At 37.0% G+C, this 22,189-nt stretch overlaps 1 protein-coding gene and 1 long non-coding RNA gene across 3 annotated transcripts in view; one reads left to right on the top strand and one right to left on the bottom strand.

Annotated features, from left to right (window-relative positions):
- The window catches only part of LOC135086736 (DNA-binding protein D-ETS-3), a 90,325-nt gene that overhangs the window by 32,180 nt on the left and 35,956 nt on the right, over positions 1 to 22,189 (bottom strand). For both annotated transcript variants that reach the window (XM_063981521.1, XM_063981522.1), the window contains one exon: positions 7,147 to 7,200. In XM_063981521.1, the coding sequence (XP_063837591.1) occupies positions 7,147 to 7,200 (54 nt within the window). The remainder of the gene's footprint in view (positions 1 to 7,146; positions 7,201 to 22,189) is intronic.
- On the top strand, positions 7,805 to 9,176 carry LOC135086742 (uncharacterized). The gene is made up of 2 exons (XR_010260584.1): positions 7,805 to 8,221; positions 8,804 to 9,176. It is a non-coding gene; the product is annotated as an uncharacterized LOC135086742 (long non-coding RNA).

The raw sequence follows: 22,189 nt of genomic DNA, 5'->3' as shown, positions 1-22,189 counted from the left end.
CCTTGGAAAGGTGTCCACAAAAAGAACGATAAAACGTTAGAGCTAGAGCACAAAATTGAATGGGGAGATCCCCCGGCTATAACGCCTCTGGCTGCAAAAGAATAGCCAATAATATCTATGGGACGCTGAGGAACGTAGTGTTAATTATTAAACAATTTGCAGCCGGCAACTGACAGGGGACGAGTTTGACTGTAAAAGGATTATAGGATTAAACGGGAAAAATGATGAGATTTTTTGTGGAAAAAGTCTTCAAAGGTGCTGGCATAACTCAAATGTTGTTTCGTGTAATACGTTCTAAATTAAATAAACATGTACCTAAGGAGACCAGTAAGTACCTACCTACGAGTAATTGTTTACGTTTTCTAGAAAATTTCTACTGCGCCAGAAGGAGGGTTAGGTTTTTTTCTCATAAATAAATTTAAAGTCAATAAGTTCACAGTTCTCTTTAAAAGCCTTTTTTATTCCAGTCGCGACCATAGAAAAGAACAAAGAGTGTGTTACAATATTTTGATTACTTTACATACTCGTAGGTATAAAAAGTAACTTATGACATGTGTTTTTATTTAGCACATACATCCATCTATGAGTCTAATTAGACTGTTCTAAAGCCACAATGCAAATAACACTCAAAAATCACACCCCAAACGCGTCGAGTAAACTCTAACCGCGAATTAGATAGCTCATTATGTGAGATCAAAGGCCCGACTATTTGCGAAGCGCCGCGGTTGACGCGGGCAAAGGGTTAAATAAGGGTAGTGCGTATGACAAGTAGTTTTGATGGAGACATTTTTTTTTTGTGTCTTTCTCGGTAAGTTTTTTTGGAAAACATCAAACTTGAGTACATATTTTATATTTGTGTAGTGAGTTGCACCATCTTACTTTAACATTGACTTACGTCAAAAATCTGTCAAATTCCATACAAAAAGCACCGGTTATTGTTAATGTTACGGTTAAAATAACAACTCAACTCACAACTTTACTTAATTGATATTTTTATTTTACTGTTTTAATATAATAGGGGAAAAATATAAAATATGTCCTAAATCGCGTTTTTATTTAAAAACGATATGTCAGAGGTTATTACCTAGTTACAATGCACTTTGTGTACCGCAACTGCATTCTTTGCCAAGTAGGCTAACTTTAATTACTAATCCTGAATCTGAAATTTATTTTATCATATTCTAGCTAGTTTTTTTTAAGATTATTAGCAATTTGTATTGCACAAATTACTAACAGTCCCGTTAGCCCCTCGTGTTAAGCTAAATAAAATTGTGTTACGAGTGGGCTCACCACAATAGTCGAACGGCGGTGGGATTCGAACCCGCGTTCCTCGGATCTCGAGTTAGCCAATCCGACCACTTCACCGGCTAAAGTAGGCTAACCAAGATCTACGTAATCTATTTTATCTCAACTATATTCTAGCTAGTTGATATCAAGTCTGATGTCATAGTAAGCCAACCCTGGGCAAACGCGGTGCTTTTACACGCCGCGTGCGTGGACGCGGTGTCGGGTTGTGGATGATGGATAACTTCGCGGAATCGCCCCTTGTGGTGCGGATTTAGGATGGTGAAGTCGCGAAAAATTACGTTGCAAAGATTTTAAACTTTTTGTGCATCATAATGTCCCAAAAAGTTAGGTTTGGTCTCAGCAGCAGTCTTATGCCCGTTTTCACCTTCAATCCCTAACTTTTAAGTGACCCCTATGAAAACGAAATGCCTGTTATGTGTTACAATGGGGGTCTCTTAAAAATTAGGGATTGATGGTGAAAACGGGCATGACTTTCTACGCTACTCTCGCAACAAAAGGTACAGTCTCATTACTTTTAATAAACTTTCGGAAAGCTCTAAAATGAAATTCAGCAAATAGGTAAATTAATCTAAATAAATTGGTGAAATGAAATTAGAACCTTAAACATAAAAGTGGTAATACAAATTGGTACATAATTATCACTATGAAATGTTTTATCGCTTCGTTGCTTCGTATAGTTAGATTGTAGACAAACGAGTAAATGTATCTTTCAGTCAGTTATCTATTATACCTACTTGTTGGTACTTGTTCATTGTTGGCATTTTGAAATTTCTGAAAGCTTGTTAGAAATAATTGACAAGAAACGATTTTATGTGTGTGAAATATGTAAATATTTCATAAGGTTGCACAATGCACAGTAATAAAATTAATCTATTGTTACCATAGCTGGGCACCGTTAATCAAATAGTTAACTTCGTTAATCGTTAAACCGTTAATAAAAAAATTAACTTCGTTAAACGTTAAAACGTTACATTTAGCAATATTTAACGCAAGTTAACGTTAATCGTTAATCCGTTAACACATGATAATAAAACGAAAAAAATAATTGTATGCAAGGTTCAAATAATTTCGGAAGCTTGTATCGCGCATGGAATTTATTCATCTTTTTATTTATGTTTGCGCTACAAGCTTTCGAAATTATTTGAACCTTGCATACAATTTATTTTTTTCGTTTTAGGAACAACTGCATTTCAGAATAAAAGCTTGTTTTTAAAAAGTTTTTTATTGTTATAACTTTATTTTACACTTTTTAGTAGTAGACTAAGAGCTAGTGAACGCCAGACCTACGTCATTTTATAAAAGCTGAAAGTTTGTCAGCGTATGCTCCCAATAATAGGATAGAATGTTGGTGAATCATGAAGTTTGGGTCATCGTGGCTTTGGCAGCTATCCTAAAAAAACTGTCTGTCAAGAAGTTGGAACTGTCAAAACTGTCTGGCAGATGAGGAAACTACTTCTAATTATTGCCCTAATATTTTATATAAAAATCAGCTTTTATGGTATGACGAAAGCCTAACTTTTACGGTGGCTTTTTCTGTATATTCAATAGACTGTAATTCTACTTACGTTATACCATAAAATCGGTATTTTATGTATAATATGTATTTGGGCAATGATTAGAAGTTGTTTCGACATCAGTCAGACAGTTTTGACAGTTCCAACAACAGTTTTGACAGTTACAACCTTGCCAGACAATTTTTTTAGCCACGATGACCCAATCTTCATAGTCCACCAACATTCTAACCTATATTGGGAGCATACGCTGACAAACTTACAGCTTTTATAAAATGACGTAGGTCTGGCGTTCACAAGCTCTTAGTCTATCTATAGTATCTCAATCTCAGAGCCTTGGTTCAATTGCAATACAATCTAGCACCAAAGTGCTCGAAAAGACAAATCCACCAAACCCAAACTTGATAAGTTTCCACCATTTCGTTTAGGAATTCCTATGGCCACCTCCTGACTCCATCATCAGGACCCTGCATCATCTAGTACTAAAGTGTTTGAAAAGACAAATCCAACGAACCCAAATTCGATACGATTCCGCCGTTTCATTTAGGAGTTCCTATGGCCACCTCCTGGCTCCATCATCAGACCAGCTCAATGGTACCACAACAAATGGTTCTTACATAAGTAGGTATACCAAATTTCAGCTCAATCGGTTGAGGAGAACTGGTCTTAAATTCAATTGTAAGATTTGTTCCATCCATACTAACAAGTGAAGTCAATATAAAGCTTGTAAATAAATAGCATTTTTTATATCGTTTCATTCTGGTTACAAAAACTGTTGTTTTGGGTTCTGGAAGTTCTAGAAGGCCGAACGTACTTGTCAAAACGCGTTTTTCTAGTGTTTTTCAGCGTGCCTGCTGTATCTTTTTGGTAAATAATAGGTACTGGATTAACGATTAACGGACTTAGGATAATTTAACGGAAGTTAACGAGTCCGTTAACATTTTTTAAAGTTAACTTAAAAGTTAATCCGTTAATAGAAATGTTAACTTCGTTAATTAACGATTAACGGATTAACGAGTTAATGCCCAGCTATGATTGTTACACTACAAAATATTCCAATTAACTACTTTTCAGTAAAACTTTCACGTAGCTTAAAGATATTAATTCTTTCTCAACATTCCTCGCGCGAAGGATAAATAAATAGGTGTTCATTTAGTGAACTCAGCAGCTCGAAAACACCCGCTCGATTATATACGAATCTTAAGATATGCGCACCAACTCGCGCCTTACTTTCAATAAGAGCTATCTCTGTCTACCGCCTATGATATGATATACTCGTCTCCCTTCCGCCTCGCGAACGCAAAACAATAGGGCGCTTATGGTTTCCCTTGTGACGCCTGAAATGGTTTTTCCTCAATCGTCTATCTCTTTCACAGTAGCTTAGCCGCGGTAGGAGTGAGGAGCGCAGAGGATGCGGACAAGTGGCATTTTCAGCTAATTTCGAAGCCGCCGCCAGTTGTTCTGTTTTCACCCCGATGTGGGTTTTGTCGACTATTTTTAATTTCAACTCCGATTTAGGGGTCTGGACATTGACGTTTTTGGGACATGAATTTGGCATTCGATATTGTAGCTGGAAGTTGAAGCAAGACGTGACTGAAAATTTAAGCGCCTTTTACATTGTTCCAACAATTGCAAGAACTACTTTGCCCCGAACAAAGCAGAACTTACCTACTGGCTATTAAATATGGGTCTATTTTTTAATTATTGTACTAATATTATAAATTGCGACTCCGGCTTAGTAAAATGTTCATGTTCATACAACCATTTACTTAATGGGTATGTCGAACACCACTTTCATTAAATGCCTATGCAAGTAAAATTTACCACACTCAAGATTTCGTATAGTCATTAAATACTTACTTGGGTGGGTTTCATTTTTAAGTACTACGCTCATAAAGTCCCTGGAAAAATACAAGTTTTAGGTTTACATTTCAGAGATCTGGCCGAAAAGCAACTTTCAATAGTTAGATTACGTTAGGTCTGGCTTGATGGTGTTGTATAGGGTGTAGGTACGAAGAGCTTTATACTTGAGTGTCATGGGCCTGACTCATATATTCAAGGAACTAGAAATGAAAAATGTCTTTTTAAGACCCAGTAAATGGGAAATAAAGTTTCTACAGTACGAGTACAAAACATTTTTTTCAGCAGCACAAAAAACAAAAGCATTTCTTAACTACAACTAATTCTTACAAGCCATTACTCTCAGCTCTACACCGAGGGCGTTACGCATAATATTTAAAATCGTTACGACTATTAATTCTTAATAGACCCTACTCCCAAATCACGGGGCCAAGATGTAAGGCACCAAGTCCCGAGGGGCCAACTATGGCGTCAGGGCATGACTCCTAATGCCGACTGTCCCCCGTCGTTACAAACGATTTGCTTGCCACCCCTACTGGGTTATTATAATCGGCGAGATTATAGTACCGCTCGTTAGAAAGTCGTATACGAAAAAGTTAGGTGAGTTGTGACGCAGTAGTAAGTAGTCCACTAGTGTAGTTGAATATTGGTTAGGATTGGGTTAGCTTTGGATAATATGGACTACCTGGCTACGAATATACCAGATACCTAAGGAAAAGTAAGTAGCCTATAAGAGTAGTGAGATGGAAGTTGTAAATCGAACTTTGCAAAGGAACATGAATCACTAAAGATTTTAAAATCCATCACAAAGTAGAAAAGTGTATAAAATATCACGTTGGTTCCAGCTTTCTTTATCAACGTTTTCACTTAACTCTAAGGGTGTCGTTTGTCTCAAACAAAAAAAAAATGACTCCGTGCTCGTACCTTTGAATTAAAAAGTAAATTTTAATACCATTTTCCTTAACTTCGGCCCCTTCAAAAGAATTGTAGCGCGTATTTTTATCAGCCATATATCACTTTTTATCGAGCGACATTAGAATATCTACCCCCAGTTTGACCCTACTGCTGCCACCCCAGTCTGGCGGCGAACTTTCGTACCTAACCTATGACATTAGGCATAAACTAATTATCGTTCATTAACTAAGAATTGTTAGTGGTTTAATTCGCTGCTCAAAATTAAATGCTACAAATAGGTGGTCAATTATTTTGTAATTTGTCACATGAAAGCGTTAGAATTAGTGCGTAAAATTGTGAAAAATTTTAAAAGCTTTTTAAGAAATCTCTAAGTTTTTCAAATTAATTTTTAGACTGAGTTCAGTTCGTAGGGTACATATTAGATACATAGTAGATTTCAAGATTTCAGTCTAGCTCATTATGTAACTTTCCTCTCTGTACTAAAAAAAAACCACCTAAACTTGACAAAAACTCTTATCTCCATTTCACTTAATGCATATGTGCATAAAACTGAAAAAATCTACATCATACATTCTGCCACAAACTTTAGACGTTACAAAAACGCGACCTCCCACTCCCGTCACAAAATCAGCGTTACAAGGCGTGTATCCAAGCGTAACACGATAATGGCGATACTCATCAAAATATTGCATCACTAGCGAAATATTGTACACGTCAATCAAGAAATTAAGTGGCGATTGTGAGCGCGCGCGCACGCGGCGGCCGCGCGCCGCCAGCCGTGCGAGAAACGCTATTGTTTACGTTACGCAGTGGGGTGCTGTGACACGTCTTTTTAAGGCAACATTTTAACTACTACATACGCAGTTACGCGGAAAGGATCATGACAAAAATGGCGAACTGAGTTTAATAAATCAAAGAAGTTGAAAAAAGAACCAGTGAAAAACTTCATGTAGCCATCCTTTCAGTGTAACTACGTCCACATGAATCGCAGAATGCCAAATATACAAAATGCAGACTCGATCAATAAGATAAAATCGAGGAGGAAGATAGGATTCTCGTATTCGTTTACACTTTAGTCGATAAATAATGTTAATGTAACTAAATGCTGATTGATGATTCAGTTTCGATATCATGTTAATTGTAGAGCACATTCATGGTATTATAGATTTTATTAAAATAAACGAGTAATTACTCACGAACATGATCGTTCGTTCGTTTCGGTCGAATGACGTCCACTGTTGGACATATTTATTTATTTATTTTATTTTATTTAGGATAACAAACAATTATATTAATATAAAATATGAGAATTTTATTGAGTTAGTGGAAATTGTAACACTGAAGGTTCAGCTCAAAACGAGAGAAAACATTTGGAAGACTAATGCCTGTTTTCACTATCAATCCCTTATGTTGTCCCTTATGTAAGTGCCCCCTATGGAAACAAAATTCCTGTTTATGTGTTACCATAGGGGTCACTTAAAAATTAGGGATTGATGGTGAAAACAGGCATAAGAAAACTAATAGGTATTTGAATAAAACTATGGTAACATACCTTGTGAACCCTGTGACGTCGCATGTGAAGACCAAGAACTTTTGTAGGATGCATCTGAAAACAAATAAGTGGTGGTAATTATTTTAGTAATTCACTCGTAACTCGAGAGATTTGAGAGAGATTGCCGCCGCGTATCATATTCTTGTATCATTTAATTCATATAAATGTTTTGATACCTATTTAATTGCCAAGAAATTCATTAGGTTTATATGTCGTCGTAGAGTTTCAAAAAGTATGTTATAATATCGAGTTAAGTAATACTTAAATACCAAAAAAAACTGCCTACTATTTTACCTATATGGAAAGTTACAGACTTCATGAAGATTTCATCTACCAAATTAAAAACGATAATTTCAGTGATTGATGAATTTAAAAGTACCTACCTACTGAAAATAAATTAAAAGAAACAGAAGTTATATTGTTATAAAATAAAAGAGCTTGTTTTAAAGTAATGTTTACCCAATATAAAGAAGTCTACTCTATAGAAGTAATTCCGACAGTAATAACAATTTTTAAAGTATAACACAGACACAAATAAATATACCAAATTATGTAGCTAACTACGAATGTATAGTGAAATACAAAGCTAAACTAAATTGGTAGTATTTTGTAGTATGGTTCTATCTATTTATTTGATTCATCACAGTGTAACGGTTAGCGTTACCGCTGACGTTATCTTAGATCTAAATTCTAATTTAATTACTATTATCTACCTAAATAAATAAACTTTAATAATAATATATCTAAATCTACGTAAACTACCTAACTAAATAACTTAATTAAATAATTTATATTGTTCTACACTAATAAAATAAATAAAATAATGAATCTACAAGCAAACCCGCGCGAAACAAGTTGTTCAATATTTCTTTTGTTCTCTGTCGAGCGGGCGGACTGTTTTTTATGCATGCGCAAGCGACGCGCCTACGGCCGCGATGCTCCCGCCGCGTCTCGTAGTCCGAGCCAGAGCGTTATTGAGCACGGACGTATCGCTGTCCGTCACCGCCGGACCCGCGATGTACATAATATCTTAGAAACTAAAATGTAATCGCGTATTGGTGAACCCCGCTACCGGGTGAGTGTTGCAAAAGTATTTTTAATGCCTAGTTTTTATACTTGTGCTAAATGTAAGTGCCTAGCCGCCATTTTGTTCTTCAAATGTGCAATCCATGTGCTCAGTGTATCTGGACGATGTCATTTCGTAATTTTAACTGTTGCTACAATTTGCTACTCGTAATATTTTACATCTTACTACACAATAAAATAGTAAATCTATCAATTTTATGAAATGACATCGACACGTCATGACCTTACATGACCTTGGTCGTATTGTAACGACACTAATTTCAATTCTACTTGCTAATTTAAATTGTTTCATCTCATCGTACTTGTTCTAATTATTCTAAATTATTGCCTACCTATATTGTTCCATAAATTAATTGCCTACATAGATGATATGCTAAATTATTTTCTACCTACATAATTTAATATTTTGCCTACATCACTTTCACTGCACCTATTGTAATTCTGTTTGACTGCCACATCATTACATCACCATTTATTACCAAAATCATTCCATCTGCTTCGCTAGTATTTTGATGTCGCAGTCAAACGGACAAAAGCTAGCAACTGCTTTAGTGTCCGCTTTGATTTGCAGGGTTCACGTTTACCTTCACGCTCATCTTCTTCACTACAAAAACCTGCCATGCATGGCCAGCGCACTACAGCCGAACTACCACTTGGCTCCTCAACCCGGCGGAGCTGCCTGCCGTGTCGGACGGCCCGTGCGCACACTCTAAGTGGCCCTACACCACAGTGCGTACGGCCCTAGCCGTCTGGCGCGTCGACAGCACTGCGGGCCCACCACCAGCGAGGAACCAAACCACATCACCATCAATGCTAGCGAGGACAGTGGTTTGAATACACTACCACCGGTGACGAATCTCGTGCGATACGATAGTTTGCTCGACAACCCACTCCCTAAGAGTTCTCACTTCTCTAAATTGTAATAAATGACTTGTTAACTTAAATCTATCTTTTATTTCTCTAAACTTAAATCTAAAATTCTAATCATGTCACCTGCTCCTAAAGCTTCTAACCGTGACAACAGTAAAGTTACAGAGTGAGAATAAATAACACACGTTCATGACAACCGTTACGATTAGAGAAAACAGGTTAAAAGAAGTACTAAAGATCTGAAACCACCAGACTATTTTATTCGCATTCGTCTTGGATCATGACATAATGCCTGGTGAGAAACTCAGGATTATTTTCAAAACGAAACATTAGAACGCCCGTTTTTACTTTTTAAATCACAAACGATGCTTGCATAAGTGAAGCAGAAAATCGAACGCACAGCGTTAAATAGAGCTCTGTGATTGGTTCGTGTGTGACCCTGTGCGTCTACACGCACTGTGAGACCTCATAGTAATGTTTGTGAATACGAGCGTCAGTCAAGCACAGACACAATTAGGTATGTTATCTACATATTTGTAAATATATTTTACAAGAATTTTCACAAGGTGAATAAGTAAAATGCAATTGTAAAATTTATTCAGACGATGTTAGATGATTTACTTTTACCTCAGTGTTAGTCAACACCATGAAAAATATAAACATACGGTAATACATACATCCACGCAACATAAACACACGTTTCACGCACTTATTAGCATTACGTTAAAATTGAAACTGAGAACGATAAAAAAATTAAATGAGTTCAATTTTCCCATCCTTATTAAATTACACGGTTACTTATTGATTAGTATATTAATGTATCTATCGAATATAATACTTATAGTATTACAGGATTAACAGACTCTGCCTCCTGTTTTCAATGTAACGCCAGGAAATACAGCCTGCCTGTCAATAAAATCCAACCAATGAGATAAGTCATAATAATATGACATTATCCATTAAATTGGGCTAAATCCTCGTGTGTGCTGACACGAGGCACGAAATATTTAACTAAACATCCGACGGACGCCGTCGGAAGCTGTCAGGAAGCTTAAAGCTCCACGGATTGTTTGCATGTTGTTTTCAGTCGAACTAAACCATGCAAACGGACTATTCCCAATACAAATAAAGCACTTAATACCGTCACATTACGTTCATATTGTTTTTTATTTAATTTTCAGTTTTATTTAAAATAATAATTCGTATGAGGTCAATAATATGAGTGACAATAGACTGTTACAAACGAACGTTAAAGACGAGCTTTTGGACTGTTTAGAGTTTAAACGGAAAATGTTTATTTAAATTTAAATCTTAACAATATTTTTTTCTCATTATTTTTATCCATATTAGACATACCTCAAAAGCTCTACCTTTATATAAGTTTAGTGCTTATTATAGAAAACTAGCTTTTGCCCGCGGCTTCAACCGCGTGAAATTTAGTTTGTCACAGATCGTCATAAATTATAGCCTACTAGCTTTCCGCCCGCGTGAAATTTTGTCTGTCACAGAATCAAAAATTGACCCTGTTTTAAAAATCGAAATAAAAACTTAAACTATGTCCTTTTCCGGGACTAATCTTAATATCCGGGATATCTCTATGCCAAATTTTATCAAAATCGGTTCAGTGGTCTAGGCGTGAAACCTAGACACACAGTTACTTTCGCATTTATAATGTTAGTAATTTTTTATTCTGGGTTATAAACAATAATACTGTAAGGTTTCATCAAAATCCGTTCAGTAGTTTTTGCGTGAAACCAGACATCCATACAAACTTTCGCATTTATAATATTAGTAGGTAGGATAAATACACTATGAAGGAGTCGCGTTACATAATGTGTAGAGATTGATAAAATCGTCGGTAAAACCAATTCCGTATTATTTTCATGAAAAGAAAATAATAATAAACAACGGAAAGTATTTCTTACCTCTCATCAATACTAATATTATAAAGAGGTAAAGTTTGTGTGTTTGTATATTTGTTAAATTATAGGGGGTAATCTCGGGATCTACTGAACCGATTTTAAAAATTCTTTCACCAATATGAAGCCACATTATTGCCGAGTGTCATAGGTTATATAAAAACCGAAAAATTCCACGCAGGCGAGGCCGCGGGCGTAAAGCTAGTTTTTAATAAAAGTTCTAATAGTTAGAAGTTTGATTTTCACAATATTAAAGTATACACTACTTATGTTAATTATTGTTTACACAGACGACCAAATTCTATAAACTGTTGTTTCTTTTATTATCCTAGTAGAGTACCTATGTTTTTTATTTATACAAACCCCTCTATGGGGAATCAGATGTTATATTGATTAATCATAATTATCGAAATATAGATAATGGTTATACTGTGCAGTTTTGTTTGAATTTGTACCGGATTTTCAAGTAGCTTTTTCATTTTTATAAACGTTAACTTAACGAGATAAATCTAATAATAATTGTATTGAAAATATTAATAAATTCAAGCTTTTGAGTGTATTAGCGAGAATATTTTGTCGGCTTGATAAAAGTCTTTCGCATTATTAAGTCAATATAAAAGACCTAAAAAATGTCCGTCAAAAATAAACAAATCAATAAACAAAACAAGTGATTTATTGACTTAGCTATGAAAGTTGTTAGCTGGTAGAAAAAGTCATAGTGTGGTATAACTACTAAAGCAAAACAGCTGTTACTATAATTCACACTCCACTATCACACACCTGCGATTTATTAAATATCATTGACTAGCTTTTGCCCGCGGCTTCGCCCGCAAATAATTTTGTCTGTCACATTAAAACTTTATCGCGCGCGTCCTTGTTTCAAAAACCGGGACAAAAACTATCCCATGTCCTTTCCCGGGACTCAAACTATCTCAATGCCAAATTTCATCAAAATCGGATCAGTGGTTTAGGCGTAAAAGCAATACAGACAGACAGCCAGTCAGACAGAGTTACTTTCGCATTTATAATATAAAGTATAGATTATTTTGGTCCAGACACAGTCATCAACCACAAGCCCACTGTGCGAAAACATTATTCATTTGTTCCTCAAATACCTTCCATTGTAGCACATCAAGGTAACCATCTGCTTCTTATCTCGTGGTAATACAGGCTATTTTGCGACAAGAGTATATTCTCTATAGTCTGGGCTTGTAACCAAGGGCGTGAAGTGGCTAAGAGGTAGGCATTCAGATGGAGGCACTCGTAGCCCCTGTCAAGGTGTCGCTTCAAGAGGGATGATGGTTCCCGGCGGAATAATTTGAAGGCTCTGAAAGGATGAGTGGGACAATTTGGGCGTTTGTCAAAGAGGACGCTTTTTAAAGGATTTCAATGGAGATTTTGAGATTGAGTTGGAGTCAGAACTGCAGGGGATTGAAGGGTGAAAGTTTTTTCAGGACGTTTTGGTTACGTCATTGTAGCCTTGTCACCTGTGATTTCTTTTTTAAAACCCGTCACCTATTGATATTTTACTTCTGACCTTCTTCTAATAAGAAAGCTTTATTCTATAAGAATGATAGTTTTTTTTAGCTATACATATTTTTATTTTGAAACAAACCACGCTGCTCTTAGACAGAGTGAAAAACGCTCAAGTTTGTAAACAGTACCCCTAAATCATACTGTACCGCACATAATAAAAGCAAACCACCGCACAACACTTCACATCACAAGAGATATTCACCCGCAAACAGCATAGAGAAGTTGGTAAATGTTCCGGACCGACTAAGGTAGTCGGCAGAGCTCTTAATGTCTAGCATTCTCACGGCGTCCCTCGCATGGCGCACGTGCGGCCCTCGTCGCGCGCGCGGACGACTGGCCCGGGGCGGGCCCGCCACGCCCCGCCCCGCCCAACCCCCACCCCCATCACCCCACCAATCACACAACACTCCAGCTAATCTTCCACAGAGTAAACAGGGCGGGATAATCAAGGGAGTCTCATCAGAACCCAAAGCCTCCATTTTTCGATATCTGCTCGCACCTCTTTTCAACTTCAAAAGCGGTTTTCATTAAACGGCTATTGGCTGCCGCGGGCCGTCGTTTGCGCTGCCGTATTGTTTTTCTTTTTGTTCTGACCGTGCATTGTGTTTTTTTATAAATTGTCGCCCGGGCGTTGCTATCTTCATAATTGTCCGCGTAATTGAGCGAATTTAGGCGCATTGTGCGCGGGGACACGTATTTTTGTCGGATGCAACGCTGTGCGCACAATGAACCGTTTTGAAATAGTCTTCATGCATTTTAATACATTTCGAAACATGCCATCGATTGATTACGCTGCAAAATTGTACGGAGTCGATGATTTCTTTTTTTTTATTATTTACAGTTTTTATAAATCCTTTTTCAGATATTTTGGAAAAGCTGCAGATGTAACATGCAGATGATCACCACCTATGTACACTTATGAAGCAATAAATAAATGATTATGATTATGATTATGATAAAAATACGAATGATGTAGAAAGTGAAGTGTAAGTATTTACAGACGCAGTAGTAAGTAAAATTAATTAGGCAAGAAGTACCTATAATTTAATTTGTCTCGTAGCCTTGTTGGCACCGTTATGACGTTGCTACGAAGCGTTACGGCTACGGAACTACGGCCGCTCTGTCGCGTAGACGCTACGGCTAGGCTACGCGCTACGGTGACCGCGATCCTGCCATCAATTTTATAATTTTATTGCTTTGAACATTAAAAAACTTCACCTGCATAAATATTATAAGTTTAAATAATAAAAAAGATTTCGATATTATCGTTTTTTATTTAACCATCATTCAGTGTTGCTGTTTCACTTTTTTTTTTATAAATGTTTACAACACTTTTTTTTGCTTTTGAATCTGTTACACCATTACATTGCAAACAGCTGCAGTCAGTTTCAGCGTGAATCTAGCTGGCAAGATTGAAAGCCTATCTGCGTAATGTTTGAATTCACTTAAGCTTCCCTCGCAAAGCGCATAGCTAAGTATATGTTCGCATGATAGTGGATTGGTGGGAGTGTGATGACGTAACAGAGCTTTCAAGGTAAACAATTAAAGCTTCACGAAATTTCATGTGTCTAAAAGAAACCCGTCCCGCACCACTTCAGAAGTAAACGGCTCAGTACCTCTAGTAGGAAAAACTTTCGAGTTCGTTTCGTTGCGTATTCAAAGTGTCATCGAAAAATTTTGTATGAAAAATTAAACAGCGCCCCCTATATTATAGCCGCCCTAGGGGGCGCTGTTTAATTTTTCATACAAAATTTTTCGATGACACTTTGAATACGCAACGAAACGAACTCGAAAGTTTTTCGTACTAGAGGTACAGTAAAAAAATAGTTTGGTTACTGCTTACACAAAAGAGTGACAAGCGAACTGGAGGTTACTACTAACAGGTACTCATCCAACACTCTAAATATACATATTATACATTAATTTGTCTGCATAATTACTTTGTAAAAACCGAACTCCGGTAATTTCTACTGGAGATAAAAAAAAAACTAACAGGTACTTTAGTGTTCCCGGGGCCTATAGGCTTTTAGGCCTAAAATTAAGCCTATTTAGTTCTTTTTTTGGCCATGATAGACTACAAGGCTTTTAAAAGGCTACTCATTGTAAACAGCCTATAGGTTTTAAAAAAACCTGTAGGCCTAAAATAGCCTTTTAGGCTTTATTTCCGACTAAAGTCTATTTCGAGTAGTAGGCTTATTATAAGGCTATAGCCATTATTCAGGCTATGGCTTCGTATGAATAAAACAAGTATTTTTGTATTGCATTTATTTTCTAATTAAATAAAAACTTTATAGTTACATTGTTTCCAAAATATATAATTTCTTTTTTGATATGTTTTTTTTTAAATTTAACTTACCAGCATGAATTTGAAAAACGATATACGTGCCTATAAAATTTGAGGGTTGCCCTCGATTTCCCTAGGATCCCATTATCAGATCCTGACTTGGTGACAATGGGACCACCTCAGAAGTGTACCCTGTCGAACAAAAAAATGATTTTGAAAATTGGTCCACAAAATTGACGGAGTAATCGGTGAACATACATAGAAAAAAAATACATACAGTCGAATATAACCTCTTCCTTTTTTGAAGTCGGTTAAAAATGAATAAAATAGACCTAGCCTAAAGGACTAAAAACCTTTATAGGCTTTTTAGCCTTTCAAGTCTTTTAAATATGCGCCTAGCCTACAAAAAGGCTAAAAGCCTATAGTAATCGGGTGGACAAAAAAAGGGCTATGAAAAAGGCCTAGCCTAAAGGCCTAAAATACTTTTTAGGCTTTTTTCCCGCTGTAGCCCCTAATTCATAGGCTAGCCTTAAAAAAAAGCCTAAAAGCCTATAGGCTTCGGGAACACTAGGTACTGTGGTTATAAATTATAAACAAACTATTTTGTAGTGAGCTAAACCTGGTTTGGTTATAGCTTATTACTCAGTTCGCAAGTCACTCATTTGTGTAAGCAGTAACGAAATATTATAGATAGATGACCCACGCTGAACTGTCCCACCAAACTCAATGACAGGGGGGGCGCTACCATCGTTCAACTAAATGGTTTCCAACATGGCAAAAATCGGAACCAGCGATCCGGTATTGACGGTGGCGCCCCACTGTCAATGTCATGGATAGGACAGTTTAGTATTTTGGAACTATAGTAACGAAACATTTTTTTCAGTGCGCCTGCTCATCGAGTGCCAATGATGTGAAAAGCTTCGCTATCTGAAACTCTAGTGAGCACGACAAGGGAAATAGATCGCCGATTACTTCTCATTCGGCCGCTTTTGGGTTATACTTCGTAATACACTATTTTCAGCAGGTATTGCCTCATATCGCGCCCATTTTCGGTTCACGTGCACTTCAATCAGACGTGTCAATGTTCCTCTTTCTGAAAACATTGCAAGGCTGTTTGAGCTTCTGAATTGGTTCTAAAGTTATAGGCACGGAATCACATGTAGATAATCTTATTTCTTAATAGATAGTCTGGACCACTTAATTTTGAGGACAAACTAGATTAAACCACGACTGGAAGTAATGTATTTCTATTATTCTAGTTGCCGCTCCAAATAATCTTCGTAGTCTCGAGAGACAATATTATGCTTATCAATCTTAACATAAAATATCTTTCGTTACCTAAACATGCAGAAACCGAATCTTCATTTACAGATAGGATTCAATCGGGTGAAAAAAGATCGATTAAAAGTTCTTTTTCATAATCCTATAAATCGATTTTTAAATAAAGATATGTTAGAGCGTACTATCTAAAACTTGTACAGACATCATAGCAAATCCTCGTCACTTATGTAATACAATAAACTGGCAATAACGTTTGGAAGCCTCATGTGTCATATTGCTAACATTTCAGTTTCACAAAAACCAATTTCAGTTTTAATGAAACCAGTGTTTGTCGCTGCAGGGACGAGGAACAAAGTGGAGCACCAGTCGTCGAGAGCGAATTTCTTTTATTAACCGCTGTTCCATTAATATCTGTGATACTCATACTACAGAAGTAAGTTTTTGGCGTATGTTATACAAAAGAGGAGAAAAATGAATTACTTAGTTAACAAATATAATTACATAGTACAAATAATGAACCTACATAGACTAAATATTTAAAAATACAAAATATGTCCCAAATCGCTGTCCAAACAACGGGACATGGTTCCCAGGTGGCTGCATTTCCGCGCTGAATGGCCAAAAATGTCTTGTGTAGAGAGTATTTAATCCGTTAAATCAAAATATTGAACATATTTATTAATTAATTTTTAGTAGTTGGTTAATACAGTCACTATAAATAAATGCTTGATATTTCAACGTTTGAGAAAGTTAAAAGATATTTAAAAGTACGCCGTAAACCTTGCTGAAATACCTAAATAATTATCAAAAAACTCATAAATATTTTAAAAAGAAGGAATAGGATTAATTAAATCGAATTGCAATCGAATCAGCTACTGAAAACTCGGGAAAAATTCAATTTGAGGAAGTCAGATTTAGATTAATCAGAATACTCGATTTTAAATGCCCTTCGAGACCGTTTTAATGATTTTATGTTTGCGAAGCTAAATAAAAACAGCTCCACGAGATAATCTACTTACGCCCACTAAGGTTGATTTGCAAAAAAACAAATCAAAGATTGGAAAAAAATAGATCGGAGCTTGTGGCCAGAATGAAAAGTGAAAGATTAGGCTTTTAGTGCTAACGATTTGCGCCAATAGCGTAGAGTTTACGTAAGTTTTACCTATTTTTCGATCTGACATATTTCTTCAGTCTCCTGAAAAAGATTATTCTCTAGTGATGACAATGGCTGAATTATGAAGATTCAGTTTGTATTTCGTAATGAGAAAGGGATGTTTTAGAGTACTTATTATTATTCTGTGGTTTTAGTAACGTTCGTACCCATAAGTCCCATAGCTTTTGGAAAGTATTCGGCGTCAATCACACTAACATCATTAATGGCACATACACTTGCTCGTGAAAGCAGTGAAAGGCGCGTTAAATATCGATATGCATTTGTAATTACAATAAATATACAGTACGTTCTTACGAATCATGTCGAACCGTCACAACCAGTCATAAATACTTGGTATAATTATACTCATTAGACTAGCTAAGCTCGTGTATAAATCTACATTGCCATGTGCATAAGACAAAATAAAGTCAGCTGATCATACAGCATAATCAAGTAACCTTTTTTCTAGCTACAGAGTTATGCCAAAATAACAAATTCTAAAGTTGACACTAATTTTCCGTAGCATCCGCGCCTGCCATGTTGCCAAAACGAACCTTAAGTTAGTCACTAGTAAGTAAGTTAGTATTATGAAATTCTAAAAGAGCAAAAGAGCCTAGAATTGAATTTAAGCTTCCATCGTCTAAAATACCCATGCCAATTAAATTTTATATAGGCGAAAGCATCTGAAGACAAAACCGATCGGTGTAAATGCTTGTCGCAGCGGTATCTGGAATGAAGGAGGCTTAATCCAGTGAAGTCTGGAAAAACGGCACGGCTTAATTAGAATCTTAACACCTCTGAACCGGCTGCGGCGAGGAGCCACGAGTGCAATGGAGGTGGTAACTAATCTGTAAATAGGGGTGTAGACAGTAAACGAAATATAGGCGATTATCACACTGCACCGCGCTCCGCCGCGGTACGCGGGACGACAGTTTAATCATTATATGCAAGTACCTCAGTTTGTATAGAAAAAACGCGCGGCACAACACACTGTCTCCACGCGGACCGCGGCGGAGCGCGGTGCAGTGTGACTATTGCCATCGAGAGTTTATATTACAGAATTACCGAAAATGACATATGTATTTTTACTCATTAAGTTTATTATCTTTTTATTTTAATTAATAAAAAGTAAATATTTAATCCGTAATATCACGTGATCGCATCATCAATCACAGCGTGTGACGTTGTAGGTATTATGACCATTTTTGTATGTTCGTTCGTTCCCTCCATCATTTAGTAAAATTATTGATACAAATAATTTCAGGTTAGTTCAGTAATTCTATAAACATTTTATGAAAATCGGTTCAGTACTTTGGTTTTTAAATAAAAATAATTGAATGAAACCAAATTGATCATTTTGCCTTTCTGTGATTTTTCTTTGGCTTTTATGGTTACTAAAATAGTCGCATTATTAAATGCCAGCCTTCATTGGCATAACAAATAAGGTTTACTAAAGCTTACTTTAAAGCAATACATTAATCCCTAATTAGAAAAAAGATTGAATATGGGGCCCACTGAAAACCAGCGTCGTGGCCTTCTCCACCGTGGGCCACGGCATATTATGCTGAGTGGAGTCCCATTGCGATGGGCATCGCTGTTGCGACAGGATGGCACTGCTCAGTTCACTTTTTATTTCCTTGTAATTCTATGTGCTATTTCTGTCTTTTTTCTGTATACGTTCTCTGTCCTTAACTAAGTGATGTTCATCGTAATAAATGTTTCTTTCTTTCTTTCTTTTGAATAAGCGTATTATTAGAAAATGTAAGTAGGCTTACGAGCATCTGTTGTAAATTATTGTTTAATTTGATTTCAAAAAGGCATATCCACTATTTCGCGGCTCCAGGTGCACCTCAGTGTGCGTGTATGTATCCCTCTCCGCGTGTACTTGTGTGCGTGAGCATGATCGATTCGACGCGCTGTTGCCGCCCTGCGCGCTTCCGGCGCGGCGTTGCCAGCCCGACTTAGGCGGGCGGCAAACTCGGATTAAAGCCTTTTTGACTTTTAGCGCGTTTAGGCTGTAAACAACTGTCTGACGCGTGGTTGGTTAATGACTTAAGACTAAAGCTGTTTGCTATTAAAATACATCTTATTTGGTAGGAGATATTACGTACTAACTAGTGATGTCAAGAATCTGATAAAATAATAATTTTGATTGTAATATTAACTGTTATTTATAAAAATTACATAGCCCGACAGATTAGCAAGCTGAAGTGGCAATGGGCAGGGCACATAGTACGCAGAACTGACGGCCGATGGGGCAGCAAGCTTCTTGAATGGAGGCCGCGTAGCGGAAAACGCAGCGTGGGACGTCCACCCACAAGGTGGACCGATGACATTATAAAGGTAGCAGGGAAGTGCTGGACGCAGGCCGCTACCAATCGATCAACATGGAAAGCATTGGGGGAGCAGTGGACGTCCTGTGACTGAAATGATGATGATGATGATAAAAATTACGGTGCTAAGGACGGCTTAAACTTTAGGTACCATTATGTAAGTGCCAGACAACAAAGAGATACGAAATAGGTCAAAGATAAAATTAGGTTACAGTAAATCCTCGACAATCGTTGAGAAGTTTGAGTAAAAGGATCTGAAATTGTGATTTTGAACTGGATAATACGATGAGGGTATTATTTCGACAAAAGAAATGTATTAAACTAGCGGCCGCCCGCGACTTCGTACGCGTGGATCCCGTTTTACCCCCTTCATCTATCTTACGCGGTTTAGATTTTTCATACAAAAGGATTTTCCGGCTGATTCCCGTTCCTGTGGAAATTTCGGGAATTCCTTTCTTAGTGCACCTCTACGGTACCTAAGCTACGTCCCTTCCTTTCAAGTGCCTACGTTTAGCCGTTTAGGCTCTGCGTTGATATGTCAGTCAGTCAGTTTCTCCTTTTATATTTAGATGAGAGATCTATGAAACCGTCTAAAATCTGTTTGTCGTAATTTGGGACAGTCTATCTTTTACGTCGAATTTTAAAATAAAATTATAACAGAGTAGTTACAGATGAGCATAAATAAATCTGGTATCTCATACTGCTCCTGAATCGAATGTACCTACTACTACTATTTCTATTTATTTATATTAACCGGCAGACAGTGGTGACTGAGTTTGTTGCGGCGCTTCTTCTCAGCACTTGCCAAATGTTGGTATCGAAGCGCTGGTAGGGTAAAAAGATTATGAGACATGTAGAGGCTCCTTAAGAGCAAAATGACGATTTGTAAGAACTATTTATTAGTCTAAACAAATAAAGAAATTTTGACTTTGACTTTTGACTTTGACATAAAGGTGTCAGCCAGCCGCGGCAGGAAATAACGTAGCGTCACCGGTAATTTTGATGGGAATAGAAACCTAAGATCCCGTGATGGTCTTGCTTTCATTTGGAAAGGCGAGAGTGAATAGGCACTTACAGGGCAGATATGTACCATCCTAGACTGCATCTCACTTAACACCAGGTGCGATTGCGGTCAAATACCTGCCTTGTCTAGCATAAAAAAAAAAAAAAAAAAAAAAAATCATTTTACAGAAGCAAGACTGCTGTGTCAAATACTCAATGCTTATATTTTCATGTTCTTATTTGATTTTCCCTGCCTTTAATGATACCCAAAATTAATTAATATTCTCTCTTAAAAAAACGAAATGTAACGAATGATGTGACTGAAAATATTCAAGTATGTTTGTTTATATCTGTTATCCGGTACTCATAGTAAAGCTTAGCTCAAGCCGAGTTACACTACCTAACTTTAACCGTAAATTGTATGGAGTCAAAGTAAAATGGTGCAACCCAGCCCTTAGACTGGATGGCGCATGTGAAATGATTGTAAAATCATCATCATCATCATTTCAGCCATAGGACGTCCGCGTCCACTGCTGAACATAGGCCTCCCCCAATGCTTTCTATGTTGATCGATTGGTAGCGGCCTGCGTCCAGCGCTTCCCTGAAAACGCGTTACGTACTACCGGAAATCGCAGCGTGGGACGTCCACCTACAAGGTGGACCGACGACATCGTAAAGAATGTAAAATGTCCAAAGATATTTATGATTATTAGGTTTTCTCATAACGAACGGAGTAGTTGTAGCTTAGGCCAAATAATAAACTCGTACAATACTCGTATATTTAGGAAGATCTTTTATTAAAATCTATTGTACATTATCGTTAGCGCGGCTCTGACGTAATCATGACGCCTGTCACTTTGAAGATATCACAGTGTCTATTGTAAACACAGTATGAGCGTGAGCATGATATGGAACAAAGCAAATACTGAACGCCTTGACAATATGCATAATGTAATATGATATTACATAGTCGCTAGCTCATTAGACAAACTATTTTTGGTGCGAAATAGCTTTACAGCTATTAAGATGGCATAGTGATTGCTTGATGTGTCTTACGCCCGTATTCACAAGAATCACAAGAACTTTAAAAATGTGTGGAGTAATGTACCTACCTACACCACTCATTAGTCGTAGTACGTAACTTATTCATGATGTAATCCCGAAAACTGTATTGAAGCATACAAGGCAGTTGATGGCCTTCTTCAGACTGAAATCTATGGTTGGTACTTAGCCAAATTTTTCTTTAAAAAGGTTATTGAAAAAGGTATTTTGAAAACGTCGTGCAGCTTATTTTGCCTTTTCTGCCATTATTCCGGATGTAACTTCATGCAGAAGCTTTCCATTGTTATTCACCCTTAAGCTACATAATTCTTGACTCCTCACCTTAATATATCCATAATTATAACCTGCAGATCACACATGACTTGTTTACTATGAACGCCGAGGCTTATCTTTGCTTAATTTAAAATTAATTCAGCCAGGCGGCGTTCCGGAAATGAGCTTAGAGTCCGGGGGTAGCTTTCTGGGGGCTGGGGGTGGGCTGGGGCGCCCTGTCCCCAAATTAGTAGAATCGTCGATA

This window comes from Ostrinia nubilalis, chromosome Z (assembly GCF_963855985.1).
Source record: "Ostrinia nubilalis chromosome Z, ilOstNubi1.1, whole genome shotgun sequence".
Taxonomy (NCBI): domain Eukaryota; kingdom Metazoa; phylum Arthropoda; class Insecta; order Lepidoptera; family Crambidae; genus Ostrinia; species Ostrinia nubilalis.
This window is presented reverse-complemented; position numbering and strand designations above follow the sequence as displayed.